This window comes from Electrona antarctica (genome assembly GCF_951216825.1).
Source record: "Electrona antarctica genome assembly, chromosome: 6".
NCBI classification, from domain to species: Eukaryota; Metazoa; Chordata; class Actinopteri; order Myctophiformes; family Myctophidae; genus Electrona; species Electrona antarctica.
Window position 1 is genome coordinate 56,778,143 of NC_136811.1, and position 24,264 is coordinate 56,802,406.

The window sequence follows — 24,264 nt, forward strand, 5'->3', positions numbered from 1 at the left end:
TCTCTCAGAGCCTCTAGAGGCGAGGCAGAGTTCTCTCTCACACACAGCTAGAGGCCAGGTAGAGTTCTCTCTCAGAGCCTCCATTTGCTCAGAATGAGCTCCAGTCCTTAAATTTAGACCCGAGTTAAAAACATTCACTTTGAAAGAATATATATTAAAAGATTTGCGCCACATTTTTACGATTTTTCAAAAATAGCAGACCTACAAGCTCGTAGTGCGGCACTCGGTGCCGCGCTATGAGCTTGTAGATCTGCTATTTTTCAATAGCTAAAGCATGACATAATGCTAACACCAAAAGGGGTTCCCGCCCAGAATGGGTTAAAGATCACATCACCGTCTTCCTCGGGTCGATTCAGGGGAACACTTTTGTTCGAGACTGTAACCGTTTTAATTTTCTTACATACATTGCCTGTTTTAGTTCTTTGAATATTATTCGTTTTTGAGCATTTTCTGTTTTGAATTGATATACATTTAATATTGATGCTGTATAATAATGTAACATTAATCAGATATTAAAGTAGGGTGCATTTTGCATCCCGAAACGCAGTTTATAGTTAAGGGACGCAATAAAACAACGACCTCTGCATCCACGGGATGCACTACTGTACTGTTTTTTTTATTCTAGTTTATTTTGCTAGCTTTAGTTATAATAATCATTTCTTCTCCTGTTTTCTACATGAATATAACCACATTATAACCATATAAAATGAAATGGGAGTTAAATGCTGCAATTTGTAAAAATGGCGAAATTTGACTTTGAAGTGGGACTCATCAAATGTCCCTGGGACTCATTTCTAAAAGACCATCCCTGCATCCTGGGACTCATTTCTAAAAGACCATCCCTGCATCCTGGGACTCATTTCTAAAAGACCATCCCTGCATCCTGGGACTCATTTCTAAAAGACCATCCCTGCATCCTGGGACTCATTTCTAAAAGACCATCCCTGCATCCTGGGACTCATTTCTAAAAGACCATCCCTGCATCCTGGGACTCATTTCTAAAAGACCATCCCTGCATCCTGGGACTCATTTCTAAAAGACCATCCCTGCATCCTGGGACTCATTTCTAAAAGACCATCCCTGCATCCTGGGACTCATTTCTAAAAGACCATCCCTGCATCCTGGGACTCATTTCTAAAAGACCATCCCTGCATCCTGGGACTCATTTCTAAAAGACCATCCCTGCATCCTGGGACTCATTTCTAAAAGACCATCCCTGCATCCTGGGACTCATTTCTAAAAGACCATCCCTGCATCCTGGGACTCATTTCTAAAAGACCATCCCTGCATCCTGGGACTCATTTCTAAAAGACCATCCCTGCATCCTGGGACTCATTACATTATAAACCTATTTACATCACTGATTAATGCATTTTGCGGTCTGGGCTACATTGGAAATGAGGGCCTGCCCCTCAACTGTACCCCCAGTTGAAATGAGGGCCTGCCCCTCAACTGTACCCCCAGTTGAAATGAGGGCCTGCCCCTCAACTGTACCCCCAGTTGAAATGAGGGCCTGCCCCTCAACTGTACCCCCAGTTGAAATGAGGGCCTGCCCCTCAACTGTACCCCCAGTTGAAATGAGGGCCTGCCCCTCAACTGTACCCCCAGTTGAAATGAGGGCCTGCCCCTCAACTGTACCCCCAGTTGAAATGAGGGCCTGCCCCTCAACTGTACCCCCAGTTGAAATGAGGGCCTGCCCCTCAACTGTACCCCCAGTTGAAATGAGGGCCTGCCCCTCAACTGTACCCCCAGTTGAAATGAGGGCCTGCCCCTCAACTGTACCCCCAGTTGAAATGAGGGCCTGCCCCTCAACTGTACCCCCAGTTGAAATGAGGGCCTGCCCCTCAACTGTACCCCCAGTTGAAATGAGGGCGTGCCCCTCAACTGTACCCCCAGTTGAAATGAGGGCCTGCCCCTCAACTGTACCCCCAGTTGAAATGAGGGCCTGCCCCTCAACTGTACCCCCAGTTGAAATGAGGGCCTGCCCCTCAACTGTACCCCCAGTTGAAATGAGGGCCTGCCCCTCAACTGTACCCCCAGTTGAAATGAGGGCCTGCCCCTCAACTGTACCCCCAGTTGAAATGAGGGCCTGCCCCTCAACTGTACCCCCAGTTGAAATGAGGGCCTGCCCCTCAACTGTACCCCCAGTTGAAATGAGGGCCTGCCCCTCAACTGTACCCCCAGTTGAAATGAGGGCCTGCCCCTCAACTGTACCCCCAGTTGAAATGAGGGCCTGCCCCTCAACTGTACCCCCAGTTGAAATGAGGGCCTGCCCCTCAACTGTACCCCCAGTTGAAATGAGGGCCTGCCCCTCAACTGTACCCCCAGTTGAAATGAGGGCCTGCCCCTCAACTGTACCCCCAGTTGAAATGAGGGCCTGCCCCTCAACTGTACCCCCAGTTGAAATGAGGGCCTGCCCCTCAACTGTACCCCCAGTTGAAATGAGGGCCTGCCCCTCAACTGTACCCCCAGTTGAAATGAGGGCCTGCCCCTCAACTGTACCCCCAGTTGAAATGAGGGCCTGCCCCTCAACTGTACTCCCAGTTGAAATGAGGGCCTGCCCCTCAACTGTACCCCCAGTTGAAATGAGGGCCTGCCCCTCAACTGTACCCCCAGTTGAAATGAGGGCCTGCCCCTCAACTGTACCCCCAGTTGAAATGAGGGCGTGCCCCTCAACTGTACCCCCAGTTGAAATGAGGGCCTGCCCCTCAACTGTACCCCCAGTTGAAATGAGGGCCTGCCCCTCAACTGTACCCCCAGTTGAAATGAGGGCCTGCCCCTCAACTGTACCCCCAGTTGAAATGAGGGCCTGCCCCTCAACTGTACCCCCAGTTGAAATGAGGGCCTGCCCCTCAACTGTACCCCCAGTTGAAATGAGGGCCTGCCCCTCAACTGTACCCCCAGTTGAAATAAAGGTTATGATGATGAAGAGACTAAATCCCAAGACCTGAGGCGGATTCTACAAATGCCTTCCAGTTCCAAATCAATAGTTCTCAAACCGTTTTGTGCCAAGGCCTCCCAAAAGAATATGTATTTGACCGCGGACCCACAGGAATCATCCCTATTCTGACCATGTCATAAGAGGTGAACATTTGACGAAAATATGCCAATCTACAATCTCTTCGCTGAAAACAGCTGATCTATAAGCTCAGAACGCATAAGAATTAACAATGCAGCGTGTTGTTGTTAGTGTGTAGATCGGCTATTTTCAACGAAGAGGCAGAGGGGGGAAAAGGGGGACACCGGTCAACTAGAGGTGAAATGAGTGACAGAAACAAGTCGAAATTTGGAACACTTACAACGTTGTGAGCTTGTAGATCTGACCATTAATTCTAAGCAGAAAATAAGCATTAAAGGAGAATTCCATGCTAGAAGGCTTTCTTACCTTTATTTGTAGTTGTTACGCCCCCACCAAAGAGGTCCAGGTGTTATTTTGTGCAAAACTGCATTATTGGCTATTTCCCCATATGTAAGCCCTCAATGGGGGTTGGGTTTTTGTGCTAATTCGCTTATTTCCATCGAAATAAGTAGTAAAGTGTGCCGCTTGGGATTCTATTTACATTATGAAGAGAAGATATATACAAAAAAAATATTTTTGAGCGATGGAAATAAGCGAATTAGCACAACACCCCAATGCCCCATTCAATGCAATTCAATTCAATTGATTGAGGGCTTATGGTAGGGGAAATAGCCAATAATGCGCTTTTGCACAAAATAACACCTGGACCTCTTTGGTGGGGACGTAACAACTACAAATAACACCTGGACCTCTTTGGTGGGGACGTAACAACTACAAATAACACCTGGACCTCTTTGGTGGGGACGTAACAACTACAAATAAAGGTAAGAAAGCCTTCTAGCATGGAATTCTCCTGTAAGTAAAAACAGCGGAACACAAACAACACGTTATGCCATCAGGATATCACAACAATAACATCAATGCAACATCCTGTAAACAAACATGGCCGACAAAAAGCAAAGACAACTCACACGAGAGAGGCATGACCACAGGCTTGGACATGTCCATCTTCAGAGGATCCAGAGGCCTTTTGCCCGGGAAGTACCTCCTGGGCAAAGGTCCTCCTACCTTCTCCAGCTTCTTCAGGCCTCCTCCGCCAGCAGGGCCGAGACTGGCCTTGGAACCCGGAGCAGAGCCGCTAGACTTCCCCGTGATCATCATCATCGTCATCCCTTCGGTGCCGTCACGTGAGCAGGGCTCATCGGTCCTCGGATCGCCCGCCGTTTGCGCCGCACTCTTACCGGACGTTGGCGGAGTCACGGTACCCGTCGTACCCGCTGGTGCCCCCCCTGTCTCACTGCGTCCAGCTTGTGCACCCGCCTCACCACCTCCAGCTTGTGCACCCGTCTCACCCTGCGATAGCGGCTGTGCTGATGTCTCGGTACCAGCATGTGAATGTGTCATTCCCACAGACTCCCGCTGTGATATAAACATTAATGTTTCGTCAGTTGTTTCCACAGATTCCTGGTGTGATATTAACATTAATGTTTCGTCACACGTTCCCACAGACTCCTGCTGTGAGATTAGCGTAAATGCTTCGCTAACGTTCCCTGCAGACGTTCCCACAGACTCCTGCTGTGATATTAGTGTAAATGCTTCACTAGCGTTCCCTGCAGACGTTCCCAGAGACTCCTGGTGTGACGACATCAACGTTAACATCTGCGCAGACGACGTTCCCGCAGACTCCTCCTCCTGCTGTGACATCAGCATGATCAGCGCCTCGCCGGCGGCAAACAGCGGCTGCGAGCTCATCAGCGACATCACACCGTCGAAGTTCGTGGGACTTCCTGTGACAGGAGTAATGGGCTCGTACTCCACCGCTTGTTGCGTCATCGTCGTTGTTATCGTCGTCGTCTCAGTGTCCAGGGTTTGGAGTCCATAGTCCATAGTGTCCAGCAGTGGCCGTGCGGGGTCAGTGGTCGGTGATCCCTCGTCCAGCTCTGTCAGTTCGAGCCCCATCGTCTCCATCGTCCTCTTGGTGAGATTGACGGACGGACGGTCGCCCAGCCTGCCTCCTCAGGGGAGGACGGAGACCTCTGTGAAATGAAGACGACCCTGTGAAGAATGAGTGATACGGTGATTGACACACATCTTCAGTTCACACACACACACACACACACACACACACACACACACACACACACACACACACACACACACACACACACACACACACACACACACACACACACACACACACACACACACACACACACACACACACACACACACCATAGTGCTACACAATTAATCGAGAAAGGATTCAAAATCTATAGATTCAGACACCTATGCGATCTAATTTCTACATCGGGCGGCTGTGGCTCAGGAGGTAGAGCAGGTCGTCCAATGATCCCTGGGTCGAATCCCGGCTCCTCCTGTCCACATGTCGAAGTGTCCTTGGGCAAGACATTGCCTCCTATGAGCCGGTCGGTGTGAGCTCGCCACCATTGGTGTGTGAATGTGGGAAGTGAGGACGCTGGCGTCGACTGTTCGTCGCTTCACCTCCCAATGAATGAATGAACCATTGTAAGCGCTTTGAGTAGGCACGTAGTAGTGCATAGAAAAGCGCTATAAAAATGCTATTCATTATTATTATTACATTTGAGCGAGAATGGTGCAGCACTAGTTGGCTGTCCAATTCATTTGAGTTACTCTTGTATAAGAGACTTTGAGGAAGGTTTTAAAGTCAAGCCCTTTGAGGTTGTCTGTTTTTTTGACCTGAGATCAGATTCTAAAAATGTCTTCTACATCCTGACAGTTTTCTGAAAAAGCTATGTTTCTATGTCAGTCGTTCTTCGATTTTTCAAAAATAGCTAAAGCATAACATAATGCTAACACCAAAAGGGGTCCATCCAGGTGATACATTTTGAACGCCGTAATGTTCAGCAACTACAGAATAAAAGACGAATATTTTCACGGAAAAAATGAGAATCATGTGAAAACGATGATCTCAATTCTTGTGGACGAAAATCGAGATTCCCATTTGAGCAAGAACCGTACAGCACTGAGCTACAGTAACAGAGCACCTACGGACGGGTGCAAAGTGAAACTGGCCCTTGGAAATTAAAGGAGAATTCCATACTAGAAGGCTTTCTTACCTTTATTTGTAGTTGTTACGTCCCCACCAAAGAAGTCCAGGTGTTATTTGTAGTTGTTACGTCCCCACCAAAGAGGTCCAGGTGTTATTTGTAGTTGTTACGTCCCCACCAAAGAGGTCCAGGTGTTATTTGTAGTGGTTACGTCCCCACCAAAGAGGTCCAGGTGTTATTTTGTGCAAAAGTGCATTATTGGCTATTTCCCCTAATATAAGCCCTCAATGGGGGTTGGGTTTTTGTGCTAATTCACTTATTTCCATCTAAATAAGGAGTAAAGTGTGCCGCTTGGGATACTATTTACATTATGAAGAGAGGATACAGCGATGGAAATAAGCGAATTAGCACAACACCCCAATGCCCCATTCAATTCAATGCAATTCAATTAATTGAGGGCTTATGGTAGGGGAAATAACAAAATAACACCTGGACCTCTTTGGTGGGGACGTAACAACTACAAATAACACCTGGACCTCTTTGGTGGGGACGTAACAACTACAAATAACACCTGGACCTCTTTGGTGGGGACGTAACAACTACAAATAACACCTGGACCTCTTTGGTGGGGACGTAACAACTACAAATAACACCTGGACCTCTTTGGTGGGGACGTAACAACTACAAATAACACCTGGACCTCTTTGGTGGGGACGTAACAACTACAAATAACACCTGGACCTCTTTGGTGGGGACGTAACAACTACAAAAAACACCTGGACCTCTTTGGTGGGGACGTAACAACTACAAATAACACCTGGTCCTCTTTGGTGGGGACGTAACAACTACAAATAACACCTGGACCTCTTTGGTGGGGACGTAACAACTACAAATAACACCTGGACCTCTTTGGTGGGGACGTAACAACTACAAATAACACCTGGACCTCTTTGGTGGGGACGTAACAACTACAAATAAGGTAAGAAAGCCTTCTAATATGGAATTCTCCTTTAAGTCTGAGCTCCCCCCACCCCATTTCCCCCATGTTTTTCCCTTTCTTGATATGATTATTTCCTGTTTTTTATAGAAGTGTATATTTGTACGTCTCTAAATGTTCTGATGAAATGGTGGACCCTGTTGTAAACAAGCATAATGCTTAATCATGGATCGTTCACAAAGTAACAGTTTTGGCATCAACTTGTGCTTTCGTTTTGAAATGTACCCATTCTGCATACTGTGAAATACATTGTTCAATCAATCAAAACAGTTCATTACATTTTACGTCCGCGTGATATGTATGAAGATAAGAGCGCCCCTCATATCACACGAGTGTGATTTATTTTTATACCAATTATGAGAAACATTGTATTGTATTCATTACAATTATTTCAGGTTTAATTATTAGTGCTTTAAATGAGAAATAGTTGATTTGAAAGTAGCCGCCCACCCTCTAAATGTTCTATAATATATTTATTGTTGTCATAAAGCCAGTACAACAATAATGGCACGTGTACTATTATTACTGTATTGTTATTTAGTTTAGGTCATGCGTGTGTAGTTGTATAAATCAATCTCCGTCCTGTCGGCAGGCAGGCAGGGCAGGTTGACATGTCGACAGATGGGAGGGAGAGAATGAATGAATGGCCTTTATAACAATTGTATTACAAAGGAAAGGATCGAGGCTGGGATGGAGCGAGACACCAGACACTGACTGACTGCTGTGTCGAGCAGCACTATAGGCTACTATACACTCAAATAATAACCCAATTAACATCTCGCTTTAGTTGGTCCTCTAGCCAACATGGGAGTCATTCTATTATTACTTCCATGATCCATAAGCTCGATGAGAGCTACTGGAGTGGGGGACCGTTTGAACTTCTCAGTGAATCAAACCAACAGACTAAATTCTAAATCATAATAAAACACAACAACCAACCAACCAACCGCCACCAGTAGTGACCGATCATAGCCTTGTTAGCCCTCATTTCATGCGCGATCAGCCCCGCTGATCCAGAGGGGAGAGTCGGAATCGACCCGGCATCATGGATCCCCCCCCCCCACACACATGTATGTGAATGCATAGAGATGATGGTGATGGTGTAGATATAACCTACCCTAGCCTAGATGCGAGTCAATCCGCCCAGATCTGATCATCCCAGGCCGGCCGACAGCGTCGCTTCGCTTCTTTTTCTGCTGCTGCACAAAGCAAAGCAACCACCAAACTGCCTGCTGCCCTGCAGCTGCAGACCCCGGCCGTGACGTCAGCGCAGCGTTGCATCATGGAACTTGTAGTTGTGTTTCTCCCCCTCTCCTCCTCGCCCATCGTTTTTTTTTGAGTGGTGCAACCACTCCTCCAAGGAACAGCAATGTCCGTGTTGTTCACCTGTTTGTGACTCGTGTTAACCTATGTTTGTGACTTTGTTTGTGTGTGACTCATGTGTGACTCATGAGTACCAGTAGGGGCGCTGTCGTGCCAGAAACAGAGACAGAGAGATAGTATTGCACTGTTGCCTGCTAATGAGAGAGAGAGTGGAAGTATGGGTAATAAGATGCAGACGGTTTAGAGGGGGGGGCGGGGGGGGGGGGGTTGGAAGGGGGGGAGTTGCACCACTCAGTTCACACGGGTGTGATGTTTTATTAAGTGGTGTGTGTGGGTGCCTGCTTGCCTGCCTGCCTGGCTGGGTAGGTATGTATGTCTGAGCACGAAAACAGCATGTTTGTTTTTCACCTGTGCGCAACCTAACAAACACACACGCACATATTAACTGTATTATGGTGATTTTGGGTGTGCTAGTATAGTACAGTGACAGTACAGTAGAGTACAATAGAGGGTACAGTAGAGGGACCCACACACGGTAACTCTGTCATTTCTCAAACGTTTAGGACGCGGGGCGGCTCACCGGAATCGGGCCGGCACCCTGGGTGCATTCCTGTGGGTCTGGAACAATCTGGAATTGAGTTGTGCTTGAAATGTACTGTAATTCTGCAAACTGTTAATACATATTTCAATCAATCAATAAATGATGTATCGGTACACCCACCCCCTAAAATAATTGTGAAAATGTAGTAGCCAATAGGCTATATATATTTCAGGCTTGTGTTACCAAAACATATCACTAATCAAATATCACATCCAGCATAAATTGTGTTTTCACCCCAATGTTCCCAAATAAGCCCCTCTTCCTCCAAAATGCCCAACTATACTGCATGTTAGTAAGAGAAGTGGCCACCAGTGTTCTTCTGAAACCCCCCTTAGACAGCACTTTTTAGACTTAGATAGCATTTGAAACAGACTTATAGCATGTTATGTAGACAGCACAATAATTGCATTGTATATAGTCATAGCACATCATAGTACATATGTATAGCATAGTATAGTATATATGTATAGTTAATATGTATAGTGTCATTATATAGATATGTTCTAGTTACGTTCTTAGCTTACACATGTTTGATAAATGCATTTTATATATGTGATGTATTCCCATACTTTTGTTCCTGCCTAATGTAAGTCACTCTGGATTAAGAGCATCTGCTAAATGCCTAAATTGTAAATTGTAAACCAATAACCAGACACGAAGGACCACAGTGGAAACAAAACAAGCTCACTTTTTGTGTTATCCCTTTTAGCATCATCATTATAATCTACCATTGCACTATTTGCAAACTGTTAAGTATTTCAATCAATCAATGGATCCACTTGCTGAGATGACCAAAACCAACCTGTAGGTGGCGACACCGGTCTGTCCATGAATGTCATGTCATTTCATGTCTCTTTTTCCCTTTAAAGGACCATTTCACCACTTTTCAACAATACTTCATATAATAGGTCCACACTAATAATCATGATAAAATGGCACTATTTGTGTCTACTCAGTCTCTCTCATAGGAGGGATGTGGGCAGTTCAGAAACCCGTCCACCAGTGACATGGTCGTTAAACAGATTTCTTTTAAAACACGATTTTTTTACAAAAATGTTTTGATTATTATTATTGTGAGAACGATGGCTTCCATTTTCGCATTTCAACTTTTGATCTACAAGCTCGTTGCGCGGCACTTGATGCTGCGCTATGAGCGGCTATGAGCTTGTAGATATGCTATTTTTCAATAGCTAAAGTAATGGGTTAAGTGGGTACCTGCAATTAAGTCCAAGGTAGCTCTGGTCCATAGCCTTCTACTGCTTCTACCCTGCAGTATAAGGCTATGGGACTTTCATCGAAAACGTTTCATTCGAAATCAGACCAGCCTCTCCTCTTTAGCGTATTTTAAAAGAACGTTTTTGCTACTCACCAAAACAAAGGCGGGTTGTGTCATTAGAAAGCCTACTTTCCTTAGTGGATGCACTCTGAGCCCCCCACCACACGTATAAACGGTACTTTTTGAACAAAAAGGGATTTTGTTTCCACCGGGGAAAAAAAACTTTTAGTTACTCCGCTGCGCCCTCTACCAATATTGCCCAGAGAACTGCCTCATAGACATAACTACAAATAAAGGTAAGAAAGCCTTCTAGCATAGAATTATTTTTTAAACGGCACAAGATACTACAAATAACGAATAAGAATCCACTCACACATGCATCAAACACACGGCGCACGTGTAGGACGGGCACGGACACACACAACGCAATACTCTGTACACATCAACTTCAATTTAATTTTCAAGCACTTTTATCCAATTGTTCCTTCATTGTGAAATCTACAACTTGTACAGTAATGCTTCGAGGTTAGCTTGGAAACAATGATGTGCGTACATTTAAATAGTACTACAGTACAAACTGTCTTTAACCTAGTTAACGTCTGCTTTACTAAGCCAATACAACACCTAACAGCTAGCCCACAATGAACAGAACGTCCACATGTACTCAACTGTTGCAATTAATGCTTTCCACAAACGGAGGAACTTAAGGGATATTTCACGTTCATGGTCGATAACTTCAAGCTCCATTTTAATCCATTTTGGGGCGGGAACCCCTGTTGGTGTTTTAAGCATTATGTTATGCTTTAGCTGTTGAAAAATAGCAGATCTACAAGTTCATAGCGCGGCACTCTGCTATTTTTGAAAAATCGTGAAATTGTGGCGCAAATCTTTGAATATATATTCTTTCAGTGCGTACGTTTTTAACTAAAATCTTTGCTTCTGGGGGGGTCCCTGGAACTACATATTTTCACATGGGGGTCGACGGCCAAATACAGATAATTCTGGGGCTCCTTGACATGAAAAAGGTTGAGCACCACTGACAGAAACATAGGTTTCTGTCAAGATTTAGAAGTCTTTTTTTTTTTTTACAATCGTCCTCAGGTCTAAATGGGTCTAAAACGCCCGTCCTTGGTTCTGGAGACTGATAGTCCTTCTAATGCGTGAGGCGGGTCCGCGTTTCCAATGTTTATTTGATTTGAAAGTGAAATATCCCCCAATAACATCTCGAAAAGCTAATTATTACATACACAAGTAAACGTCATGGTTTAGTGGTGAATCATTTCCCAATGGAAACCCATTGTGTTGTATAAGCAACATTATGCAGTACAGATCTACATACTGTAACAGGCCAATATCGGTGCAGTCAAGAATCTCACAAATAAGTCAGGTTCACGTTGATTAGATTGTACAAATTGATTTGTCTCCCCCCCCCCCCCCCCCCTCCTTGTCTATGTACAACAGAACGTCATTCAAGTATCAAAAGAGGAATAATTAACTGGGGATGCAAGTTTTCAAAATCAGAGGCTTTTCAATTAGAACCAAGATTGCATGTTTAAAGGGGCATTCCACTCATTTTCAACATTTTACTATGTCATTAATATACCTTAGAGCTGTTCTGTGTTTCCTAGAACTGGAGATCTGGAAAAAATTATTAACATGGTGAAACACATCTTGATGATGTCATCAAGATGTGTTTCACCATGTTAATGGTTTTTTTCATATACTATACTTACAGTTCTAGGAAACACAGAAGGTATAGTAATGACATAGTAAAATGTTGAAAAAGAGTGGAATGCCCCTTTAATATATGATGGGCATAGGGCTGAGCAATATATAAATATTATAATACAGTGGTTCCCAAAGTAGGGTCCGGGGACCCCCAGGGGTCCTTGATGGAGTTCCAGGGGGGTCCCCAGCTAAATGATAGTTTGGAACCAAATGGACCCTTATGGGTGTGGAACTCTGAGTGTACAAATAAACTGTTCCATTTGTACACTCTGAGAGTTAAATTAACATTGATTTTACAATATGAATTGGGGGGTCCCAGAGATAGAAATTACATTAAAGGGGGGTTTCCGTAGACTAATGTATGTCAAACTGGGGGTCCTTGAAATTAAACTGGTTGAGAATCTCTGCCAGAGCCGTGAAAACAAAAAGAGACGAAAGGTATCGTCACAAAATGGTAATTGAGGTATTTGGCCAACAGTATGATTTTGTCCACATGGCCCAGCCCTACACCTACATACATACATTATGTAAGTTTGATATGGGGGGGGGGGGGGGGGGGGCATGTCCCTCCACCAGAGATATAGAGCGTCGCAGTCCCGCCCCCTTTCATGACGACGCCAGGCCCAGTCCCGCCCCCTTTCATGACGACGCCAGGCCCAGGAAATAATCCCAATGCATTTTTCCCATAGACATTTCAAAAAGTATTTATTTAAAGACCTTTTAAGCGTCGTACAAAGCCAACTCGAGTCGTGACAAATCATGACAACAAACACAATGTTTTGGACCAAACAAATAATTACAAAGAAGAAAAACAACAAAAAAAGTGTTTTTTTCTACTTTCTAATTATTTGTTTGGCCCAAAACATTGTGTTTATTGTCATGATTTGTCACGACAAGAGTTGTCTTTGTCCACGGTGTAAACGTCTTTAAATAAATACTTTCTGAAAAGCCTATGAGGAAAATGAACGGGGAATTCTTTTCCGGGTCTCTCGAGGGGGCGGGACTGCGACGCTCTATAAATGCAACGAATATAGACTAAAACTGTGTGGAAAAAAATAAGGAAATGTGGGGAAAAACAGCAGCATTGCAGAACCAATGAAAAAGAAAAAAATAACAAAACCCTTGAGGGCGGACCTCCACATTGTGACGGGATCAGGATTATGGGTTTAGGTTCGTCAGTGATTTGACGTATAGAGCCTTTCAATAATAAAGGTTTCCTCCTATAGTAGTCGCAGAGCTCGTATCGCCCGGCTACGCCAGACCTCAGTCTGTGCAGACGTATCAGTAGTCGCAGAGCTCGTACCGTCCGGCTACGCCAGACCTCAGTCTGTGCAGACGTATCAGTAGTCGCAGAGCTCGTACCGTCCGGCTACGCCAGACCTCAGTCTGTGCAGACGTATCAGTAGTCGCAGAGCTCGTATCGCCCGGCTACGCCAGACCTCAGTCTGTGCAGACGTATCAGTAGTCGCAGAGCTCGTATCGTCCGGCTACGCCAGACCTCAGTCTGTGCAGACGTATCAGTAGTCGCAGAGCTCGTATCGTCCGGCTACGCCAGACCTCAGTCTGTGCAGAAAAAAGGCAACTTGTATTTTTTCTCCCCCCTCCCTCCATACCAGTGGATTGTTACAACGGAGATTCATTCTCATGAAACGATACACTCTTTAGTTTATACACATTATTCTAGCAATGAAGTCCAGTGTGAACAACAACCTGAGAATAAGAACACTAGTCTTTTTTTCCTTTTTTTACAGCATTTCTGTTAAGAGAGAATAACAGATCAAAATGGTTCCATCAGTCTCATCAGTCTCAAGGTCCATCTGCATTTTCTTCTTTTGAGGTAGTAAGACTACCGCGTAGCCTCCACAATCTACTGCAGTCGTGTTCAGTCAGTCGCATGACTCGCATGATCCGCGAGCATGTTCCACGTAGCGCTAGCATGTTCCATCCATGTAGTGTTAGCATGATCCGCTAGCATGATACGCGAGCATGTTCCACGTAGCGCCAGCATGATCCGCGAGCATGTTCCATGTAGCGCTAGCATGATCCGTGAGCATGTTCCATGCCGTGTTAGCATGATCCGCGAGCATGTTCCATGCAGTGTTAGCATGATCCGCGAGCATGTTCCACGTAGCGCTAGCATGATCCGCGAGCATGTTCCATGTAGCGCTAGCATGTTCCATCCATGTAGCGCTAGCATGGTCCGCAAGCATGTTCCATGTAGTGTTAGCATGATCCGCGAGCATGTTCCATGTAGTGTTAGCATGATCCGCGAGCATGTTCCATGTAGCGCTAGCATGTTCCATCCATGTAGCGCTAGCATAATTCGCGAGCATGTTCCATGTAGCGCTAGCATGTTCCATCCATGTAGCGCTAGCATGATCCGCGAGCATGTTCCATGTAGTGCTGGTGCAACTCGGTCTCCAGACTGAAAGACACTCCACATTCCAGACAGCTGAGGTCTCCGGCGGCGTGCTCGGTGGTCGCCGGCGGGGTGGCGGGGGGCTGCCCCGTGAACTCGCCCATGCATTTCTGGTGGTGGTCGATGAGGGCCTGAACGTCGCTGAAGGTCCTCGGGCAGTACGGGCACGTGTACGTGTCGGCGTCGAGGTCGCCCGGGCCGTGCTGAGCCTCGTGTTTCGCCAGCGCGGTCGGCGAAAGGAAAGACTTCCCGCAGTGCTGGCACTTGTGGCTGGTGGTGGCGGTGGTCTGCGGCCGGGCGGCCGGGTCGACGGAGGGGGCCGGACCGGACTTGGGAGGCCTGGAGGGGGTGACGGCGGCACTGAGCCGGTAGCGGAGCTCGATGGGCAGCCGGCGGCGCACCTCGTCGTGCCACACCAGGTGCTGCTGCAGCTGCATCTCCGTCCAGTAGCCGCTGCAGCACAGGGCGCAGCAGTACGGCCGGCTGCGTCCCGCCGTCCTGTGCGCTCCCAGCTGCTCCTCCGTCTGGAAGGCTTTGCCGCACTTGCTGCACTTGAAGAGGTATTTGACCGAGTGGTGCTCGGACACGCGGCCGGGCGACGCGCGCTGCACCACCTCGGCCGCCGCTTCGGGGAGCCGAGACTCTCGCAGCGGTGGCTCCTGCTTTACCGCCGGCGGCTCCTGCTTTACGGCCGGCGGCTCCTGGCGGCGCTTTGGACTCGGCCCCTGCTTGTGAGGAGACCCCCGCTTCGGAGTCACCTCCTGGTGCGGGATGGGCTCCTGGTGCGGGGTGGGCTCTTGCTTAAGCTCAAGGCACGTCTTTTTGTGGTTGTGGAGGGCCCCGGGCGAGCTGTACTTCTTCCCGCAGAGCGGGCAGGGGAAAGCCCCCCGGGTGTTCGACTTGATCCCGATCCTCTTCCTCCTCCTTTTGCGTTTGACCACAGCAGTGACGCCGTTGTTTGCGACGGTAATCCTTTGGGTGTGTTTGGCTTCATGGCCACTCGTGGCCAAGTTATCTGCGGCAGCAATGGGAGATTTGGAATTGTCCTTTGTGTGCGTGGCATGAGCCTGCCAATGGTGGGCACGCAGGCCTCTGAGCTTTGCAAACGTCATGCGACAAAGAGGACACTGAACTCTGCCTCTTACAATCAACGGGGCGGGTTCAGGGTCACTGGGGTTGGCGCCGGTGCCGCTGGGGGTGGCGTCGGTGGCACCGGGCTGTTCTGGGGCCTGGTCAGCCGAGCTGAGCGGCGAGGGTTCTCCGGGAGGATCTGCAGATTTCAAAGTGGCGCAGTGCTCGCTCTCGTAGTGAACGGCTAGCAACGAATCGAGTACAAAGGTTTTGTCGCATTCTGGACATGGCAGTTCTGCACCCTCTGCACTCTCGCCTGGCTCGGGCCGCGTCTCGCCAGCTTTGGCCTGACTCGGCGGCGGCGGGGCGCAGAAGATCTGGTGACGCCGGAAAACGCACAGGTAGAAAAAGCCCTTGCCACAGTTCTGACACCGATACGGCACATCGCTCGCTGTCGGGTTCGTGTCGTGTTTCCAGTCGCCTCCTTTTACCAGGGAAATGGCAAATTTCTTATCTGCGTGCCAACGCTTATGAGTTCCGAGGGCCGAGTTGGTGGTGAACCGTCTACCACACTCTGAGCACAAGAACGACCCCACAGTTTCGTCTCCGTGCGTCGACTTCTTGTGGAACACCGCGGACAGGGCCAGTTTCGCTTTGACCTTGGAGTTGTGACCTTGCCGATGGATTCTCTTGTGGAAGTTCAGCGCTCCGGCCACCGGGAAGCTCTTCGGACACTCTTTGCACTTGTACTGTAACCTCGCCGAGCCGCCACCACCGCTGGCGTTCTCCGAGGCGCCCGACGACGGCGTCTGCTGTTCCGTTTTGATTTCGGCCGCGACCGCGTTTTCAGCCGCCGTCGTGCCTCCGCCGTCATCGGCCGGAGGGGCATCCATTTCCCGTTTGACGCACAGTTTCCGGTGAGCCCGTAAGGAGGACTTCCTGTCGAAGTGGGCGAGGCACGTGGGACACTGCAGCGCCTCCAGGGTGGTGACAGAGGAGGGCCGGGTGGGCGAGGACGGGGAGTAGCCGCTCTCGTAGCCGTGGCTCCTCATGTGGAACTGCAGGGCCTTGGCCCGCGAGAACAGCTTGCCGCAGTCGGGGCAGCTGTACGTGTTCTTCTGCACCTGTTCCACCTGATGCTGGAAGGACTTGCTGGGGGGCGGCAGCGCCACCTGGTGGGCCCGGTGCACCACGCCGTGCCGCAGCAGGCTGGAGAAGAGGCGGAAGGAGCGGCCGCACAGCTCGCACGTGTGGTTACCGTCCTCATGCTTGCGCATGTGCGACTTCATGATGCCCTGGTGCCGGAACTTCCTGCCGCACACGGGACACGCCACCTTGCGGCCGCCGTGGGAGGAGCGCGAGTGTCCGTTGGCGACGGGGTTGGGGCCGTTCCGTTGCCTCATGTCGGCGCACTGGTTGGGACTCTGCTTGTGGTGCGAGTACGCTCCCAGGGACCAGAAGCCCTTCCTGCACTGTTCGCAGTGATAGATCTTTGGACCGAGGAGAGTCTTCGTCGGATTGAACGCTTTCTTAGCCGTCGGGCCGTCCTCATCGGCGGGGGTTTGACCGGGGCAGCGTTTCTTGTGGTCAAACAAGCCGCTCGCGCTAGAGTAAGAGGTCATGCAGTCCGGGCACGAGTACGGCTTCCTTTTGGCATGCTGCATCTGGTGAGAGATCAGCGCGGACACGCGCGAGAACTCTTTCCCGCATTCGTCGCACCTCAGGTCGTTCGGCCGAAGCCCGGCGGCTTGCTTGAGGTACTTGTGCTTCAGAATGTGATTGCAGTGCGTGACGCGATTGAAGGTCTCGTGGCTGCACGTGTCGCACGTGTAGACCTTCTTGGGTTTCCCCGGGTCGCGTCGAGACAGCTTGTTCTTGAGGACGCCGTGCCACAGCCTGTGGACGCGCAGCGACGACGGGCTGCAGAACCAGCGGGGACACTCTGGACAGTGGAACCGGTCCTGGTGGTGAGTGGACCCGTCCTGCTGATGAGTGGACCCGTCCTGCTGATGAGTGGACGCGTCTTGCTGATGAGTGGACCGGTCCTGCTGATGCTGAGACGCTTTACGCTCAACCTTTGTCATTTCTGATTCCGGCCTCGCCACCCGGTCATCACCGGCCGCCTCAAAGTCTATCTGCACAATTTTCAGATCCACTCCTCCAGGCTTGGAAACCAACGTGCTCACAGAGACCGCGTTATTCTCCTGGTCGGACTCGCACAGCAGCTCCAGATCAGGGTTCAGGTCTTGCACGTTCTCCACCTCGTTCTCCTCTTCGGATTCGCTTGCGCTGATCACCTCCACGTGAAAATCCGCCGTTTCGTAACCCTCCTCCGAGTCATCTTCCTCCCCCTCGTCTCCTTCGACGTTGGCAAACTCGCCGGAGTCTTCCTCGGTTGTGGCGGGGTGCAAGGTGGCCCGTGTGACAGTGTGCAAGGTGGCCTGTGTGACAGTGTGCAAGGTGGCCTGTGTGACAGTGTGTAAGGTGGCCTGTGTGACAGTGTGTAAGGTGGCCTGGGTGTCGTCTACGAGCGCCAACGCGCGTTGCGCCTCCTCCTTGCTGTACTGCGAGGGCTTCTCCGGGACTACAGGACGGGCCGGAAGAGGAGGCTCCTTCTCGTCGCCCCTGAACACATCGGTGTGATGGAGCTGGTGGGACTGAAGCGCCGACGCCCTGGAGAACTTCAGCCCACAGTCGGGACACTCGAAGGCCTTCTTCTGCAGCTGGCACACCTGGTTGAGGAAGGACTTGGCTGCCGTGTCCTCGCTGTGGGCCAAGCGCTGGTGCTTGTAGTAGAAGGTCAGCGTCATGAAGACCTTTCCACACTCCTCGCACGGGAACTTCTTGCCGACGTTGGCCGAGCGGTTGGCGTGCCAGCGCTGGTGGTTGACGAGGGCGATGTGGCCGCCGAAGGTCTTGCTGCACTCGGTGCACTGGAAGGCTTTCTTGGGCGTGGCTTTTGGCTGCTCCGGGGTGCACTGCACGTTGCGGCTGAAGCGCTGGTGCGTCTTCAGGCGGGACAGGGCGGGAAACGATTTGCCACAAGTGCACTTAAAAGAGTCGTCGCTGGGCGTGGTGGCGGCGGTGGTATCGGCGGTCCGATTTGGACCGTTCTCGTTCGCCCTGCCGGTAGGAACAGTCTCTGCTGCACTCTCGTGCCTTTTGGGGCCCTCGGTGTCCCCTGCACTCTGGGCCACTACAGGCTGTCCAGTGAGGACATTGTCCCCTACCGGGGCCCCTACAGTGAGGACATTGTCCCCTGCACCCATGTCCTCTACGCGCCCCTCAGTGAGATCAGCGTGTCCTGCACCCTCGTCCCCTTTGGCGTCCCCTCCTAGGAGCCTTTCGGTGTCGCCGACATCGTCTCCTACTACAGACCCCTCGGTGTGAACGGTGGCGGCGGCTCGCGCTCGCTTGCCGTCGCTTCGCGAGCGGCTCAGTTTCCTCTTGATCAGCTTCCCCTCATGACAGCGGCGGTGGGCGTCCAGGGCGGAGGCTCGCGAGTAGCTCCGGCCGCACGTCTCGCAGCGGAACGACTTCTTCTTCAGCTGCTCCAGCTCCAGGACCAGAGACTTGGAGGCCTGCCGGTGGACCCGCTGGTGGTTCAGCAGGTAGCCCAGCTGGCCGTACGTCTTCCCGCAGTCTGGACACTCGTAGGTGCATTTGGTCGTCTTCCTGCCGGCCGGCGCACTCAAGTCGCCCGATTCGGGACCGCGGATTTCTGGAAAAGGTGAACTGTCCGGTTGGGGGTCTTGGTTGTGTGGTTGGTGGTCTTGGTTGTGTGTTTGGTGGTCTTGGCTGTGTGGTTGGGGGTCTTGGCTGTGTGGTTGGGGGTCTTGGTCGTGTGGTTGGTGGTCCTGGTTGTGTGGTCGGGGGTCTTCTGTGGAGTGGTCTTCTTGGGTGGGCTGAGGGTGATTCTCAGTGTAGGCCGACTCGTTGCTGGAAGCGTCTCCACCATCCTGGGAGAGGACAGGCCCGTCCCCTATGGAAGCGTCTCCACCATCCTGGGAGAGGACAGCGTCTCCACCATCCTGGGAGAGGACAGGCCCGTCCCCTATGGAAGCGTCTCCACCATCCTGGGAGAGGACATCCTGGAGGACATCCTGGAGGACATCCTGGGAGAGGACAGGCCCGTCCCCTCCATCTCCACCATCCTGGGAGAGGACAGGCCCGTCCCCTCCATCTCCACCATCCTGGGAGAGGACAGGCCCGTCCCCTAAAACAATAGAGAGGAGAACATCAGGTCACACATTAACACCCTGAGCGTCAAGGGCGGAGTTCTCCGTTCAATCAATTAGTAACGCCCAGCGCCCAGAGCAAAATTATTTTGCAATGGTTTTTGCCCCCCCACACTCTTCACCAAGAAGTGACATAGACTTCATGTTCATCTTGGCCAAATGATCAGTAGCTAGTTTACTTCAGTCTGAAATTAATGTCTTCCAAAGTCTGAAAATCAGTGTGTGGTTTTAAGGATTGTCACTACCGAAACACATCATTTCTCATAAATTATAAACTATTTTGGTTTTTCTGCTAAATGTGATGTTTCTATCCATGTAGATCAGTTCAACACTGTTTTTCTTAGCCATTTTTGCCTAGCATTGTAGAGTTAAGCTAAAAACTAGATAAAATTGTCACTACCGGAACAATGGGACCGCCGAAACAATGTCACTAATTAGTGACATGATTGTTTCGGTAGTGACAAAATTGGATGTTTATGCTTTTTAATGTACTTAATTCTAGTAGTAGCTTGAGCAAATGTAAAGCATCTTATGAGTTAATATTTAGCAAAATAGTTAAGTGACTATGGCACCGCATTGTGAAGACAATGCTGTGGTCACTACCGAAACAGTGCAGTCACTACTGAAACAGTGCAGTCACTACCGAAACAGTGCAGTCACTACTGAAACAGTGCAGTCACTACCGAAACAGTGCAGTCACTACCGAAACAGTGCAGTCACTACCGAAACAGTGCAGTCACTACCGAAACAGTGCAGTCACTACTGAAACAGTGCAGTCACTACCGAAACAGTGCAGTCACTACAGTGCAGTCACTACCGAAACAGTGCAGTCACTACCGAAACAGTGCAGTCACTACTGAAACAGTGCAGTCACTACCGAAACAGTGCAGTCACTACTGAAACAGTGCAGTCACTACCGAAACAGTGCAGTCACTACCGAAACAGTGCAGTCACTACTGAAACAGTGCAGTCACTACCGAAACAGTGCAGTCACTACCGAAACAGTGCAGTCACTAGTGAAACAGTGCAGTCACTACCGAAACAGTGCAGTCACTACTGAAACAGTGCAGTCACTAGTGAAACAGTGCAGTCACTACCGAAACAGTGCAGTCACTAGTGAAACAGTGCAGTCACTACTGAAACAGTGCAGTCACTACTGAAACAGTGCAGTCACTACTGAAACAGTGGTTTTGTCTAAAATCAAAGATAGTGAGTTATCAACCAATATTTTAAGATCATGATTGGTTAGGTGTAACTACAAATAATGCTGAAATCAATATAATCAACTTTATACATTTTACTAAGAATATTGCGTTTAGATTTTGATTACTCTCAATAATTCAACATAAAAGAAAATGTGTTAACATAACAATTTAAATGTATTTAATTGTGGAACCACCTACATAAATTCTTAAAAATGGTCTGTACAGGGGGGAATTAAAAAAAGTATCTTTATTCGAAAATAAAAGTCTATGTTTCGGTAGTGACAAGTTTTGGGAGAGGAGAGATATTCCAAAAATTATTAAAATACAATATGATAATTGACTGTGCCTTTACTAAATATGTGTCCCTTAGATCTGGTGCAACATGAATATGGTAAATGTTTTTCCAAAATAGCATACAAATTTCACACAATTTCCAACTTTGAACCAATTCGGTAGAATGGCCCATATTAGTCTAGTAGCCAGCCCATAGAGCCCCATTGTGAACCCGGACATGTTGAGTACACCAAGGTTTTATGTTATAAATGTTTGGGTCCCCAGCATGTAGAAACTGATGTTATAAATGTTGAGTATGGGTCCCCAGCCTGTAGAAACTGATGTTATAAATGTTGAGTATGGGTCCCCAGCATGTAGAAACTGATGTTATAAATGTTGAGTATGGGTCCCCAGCATGTAGAAACTGATGTTATAAATGTTGAGTAGGGGTCCCCAGCATGTAGAAACTGATGTTATAAATGTTGAGTATGGGTCCCCAGCATGTAGAAACTGCCGGATGCTAACTTGCATATGTTGAGCAATTTTTCATAATTGGCATAATATGTGACCATACCAATTACAACCTATAGAAGGCAAAATATTCAAAAATGTCATCATGCTTTATGTAGCATGTGATGTGTCAAGCTAGGGGGTTTTCATGATGCTGAATCCATTCCAAGCATTAGTTTTGCAAACAAAACACTCATTGGGCTAAAAACGGCCAATGCCGTCATCACAAATTGATGATGTCAGCACATTTGGGCAAGTGGGCATGGCCGTTTTAAGCCCAATGAGTGTTTTTTTTGCAAAACTAATGCTTGGAATGGATTCAGCATCATGAAACCCCCCTAGTTTGACACATCACATGCTAGATAAAGCATGATGAAATTTTGGTATGGTCACATATTATGCCAATTATAAAAATTGCTCAACATATGCAATTTAGCATCCGGCAGTTTCTCCATGCTGGGGACCCATACTAAACATTTACAACATAAAACGTTGGTGTACTCAACATGTCCGGGTTCACTTGTTGGCTACTAGGCTATATAGGTTGTGTACAGGTTAGAAAAACATCCCCTGGCTTTCCTCCCGTCTCTCTGTCACTTTGTAAACAAACCACTGTGCATGAGACGGACGTATAGGACCCATAGCCTGGAGGGATGCGACGCTCTGATTGGTTCCGAAACTTGTCAAGTTTCAAGCTAAAACTTTAGAATAAAATGCCCACCATTTCCGTTGCACTACACCTTTAAGGCTAGACTGGCATTATAGTGATGGAGGTGGACTAGTGAGAGATGAGATTATCTCTCCTTCATTGTGGGACTGCAGAACTCTGGAGACATGGAGACACAACAGAACTCTGGAGACATGGAGACACAACTCTGGAGACATGTCAACACAACAGAACTCTGGAGACATGTCAACACAACAGAACTCTGGAGACATGGAGACACAACAGAACTCTGGAGACATGTCAACACAACAGAACCCTGGAGACATGTCAACACAACAGAACTCTGGAGACATGGAGACACAACAGAACTCTGGAGACATGTCAACACAACAGAACTCTGGAGACATGGAGACACAACAGAACTCTGGAGACATGGAGACACAACAGAACTCTGGAGACATGGAGACACAACAGAACTCTGGAGACATGTCAACACAACAGAACTCTGGAGACATGGAGACACAACAGAACTCTGGAGACATGGAGACACAACAGAACTCTGGAGACATGGAGACACAACAGAACTCTGGAGACATGTCAACACAACAGAACTCTGGAGACATGGAGACACAACAGAACTCTGGAGACATGTCAACACAACAGAACTCTGGAGACATGGAGACACAACAGAACTCTGGAGACATGTCAACACAACAGAACTCTGGAGACATGGAGACACAACAGAACTCTGGAGACATGGAGACACAACAGAACTCTGGAGACATGTCAACACAACAGAACTCTGGAGACATGTCAACACAACAGAACTCTGGAGACATGGAGACACAACAGAACTCTGGAGACATGGAGACACAACAGAACTCTGGAGACATGGAGACACAACAGAACTCTGGAGACATGGAGACACAACAGAACTCTGGAGACATGGAGACACAACAGAACTCTGGAGACATGGAGACACAACAGAACTCTGGAGACATGGAGACACAACAGAACTCTGGAGACATGGAGACACAACAGAACTCTGGAGACATGGAGACACATGGAGACACAACAAATATACATTTTGGTTAAGTGTTCAAAGGGAGATATTGAAGGTTTTTGAGATTAGGATACAGTTAAACCCAGTGAACTTGGTACTGGGCTTAGACTCTGATTATGACTTAAGGTATAGATACATTTTACGAATAGCCCTATATGTCGCACGGCTTACAATTCTACAAAAATGGTTAGATGAGGATCCCCCTGACATAAAACTGTGGTACGAAAAACTCATGTCGATACTGCCAATGGAGAGGTTATCATATGTATTAAGAGGCAATCTTACTGACTTTGTTAGAGACTGGTCACCTATTGCAAGATTTTTAAAAGAGGAATGGAAAAGAGTAATATGTATGGGTGTAACTGTATGAGAATAAGTTAAACAAGTATGAGTTCAACTGTATGATGGGAGTATACCTGACTGCTATTTTTTCTGTATTATTTGCTGGCATGTTGTTGATTCTGTCTTTTGTTTTGTTTTTGTAATGTAAAATCAAATAAAAACATTGAAAGAGAACACAACAAATACAATGTGAATTGTGAATGTTAACTTCAGCTTCAGTCAGTGTTTTAGTTCGTACCTGGAGGAGTAAGTGTGTTATCTCTCTGCTGTGCACAGGGGATCCAACAATGTTTAAAAATAGCAGTTGAACAATCTCTGCTGTGAAAATAGCCACTCTACAAAGCTCACCACACATCGAATGTTTTGCTAAATGTTTCACAGAATGTTGTTCGGCCATTATGACAAGCCTAGAACAAACACGCCAGCCAGGGTTGATGTGGTTAAGCAGGTCAGGCCTAGCCTGGGTAAACCCCTTACCCAGGCTAGGTCAGGCCAGGATGATG

At 48.3% G+C, this 24,264-nt stretch overlaps 2 protein-coding genes across 2 annotated transcripts in view; both read right to left on the reverse strand.

Moving 5' to 3' along the window:
- znf576.1 (zinc finger protein 576, tandem duplicate 1) overlaps positions 1–8,275 on the reverse strand; it is a 58,741-nt gene extending 50,466 nt beyond the window's left edge. Inside the window, exons 1-2 of the mRNA XM_079503872.1 lie at positions 8,163–8,275; positions 3,991–5,074 (exon numbers count right to left, since the gene is read on the reverse strand). Of these exons, the coding sequence (XP_079359998.1) occupies positions 3,991–4,987 (997 nt within the window). The 5' untranslated portion in view covers positions 4,988–5,074; positions 8,163–8,275. The remainder of the gene's footprint in view (positions 1–3,990; positions 5,075–8,162) is intronic.
- A 5,129-nt stretch (positions 8,276–13,404) lies between these two features.
- On the reverse strand, positions 13,405–22,552 carry LOC306925183 (uncharacterized protein; the record flags this gene model as incomplete). Its single annotated transcript, XM_079503873.1, has 2 exons — positions 13,405–19,679; positions 22,507–22,552. The coding sequence occupies 2 exons, from the start codon at positions 22,550–22,552 to the stop codon at positions 14,344–14,346; spliced, it is 5,382 nt and encodes a 1,793-aa protein (XP_079359999.1). The 3' UTR covers positions 13,405–14,343.
- Positions 22,553–24,264: the final 1,712 nt, after the last annotated feature.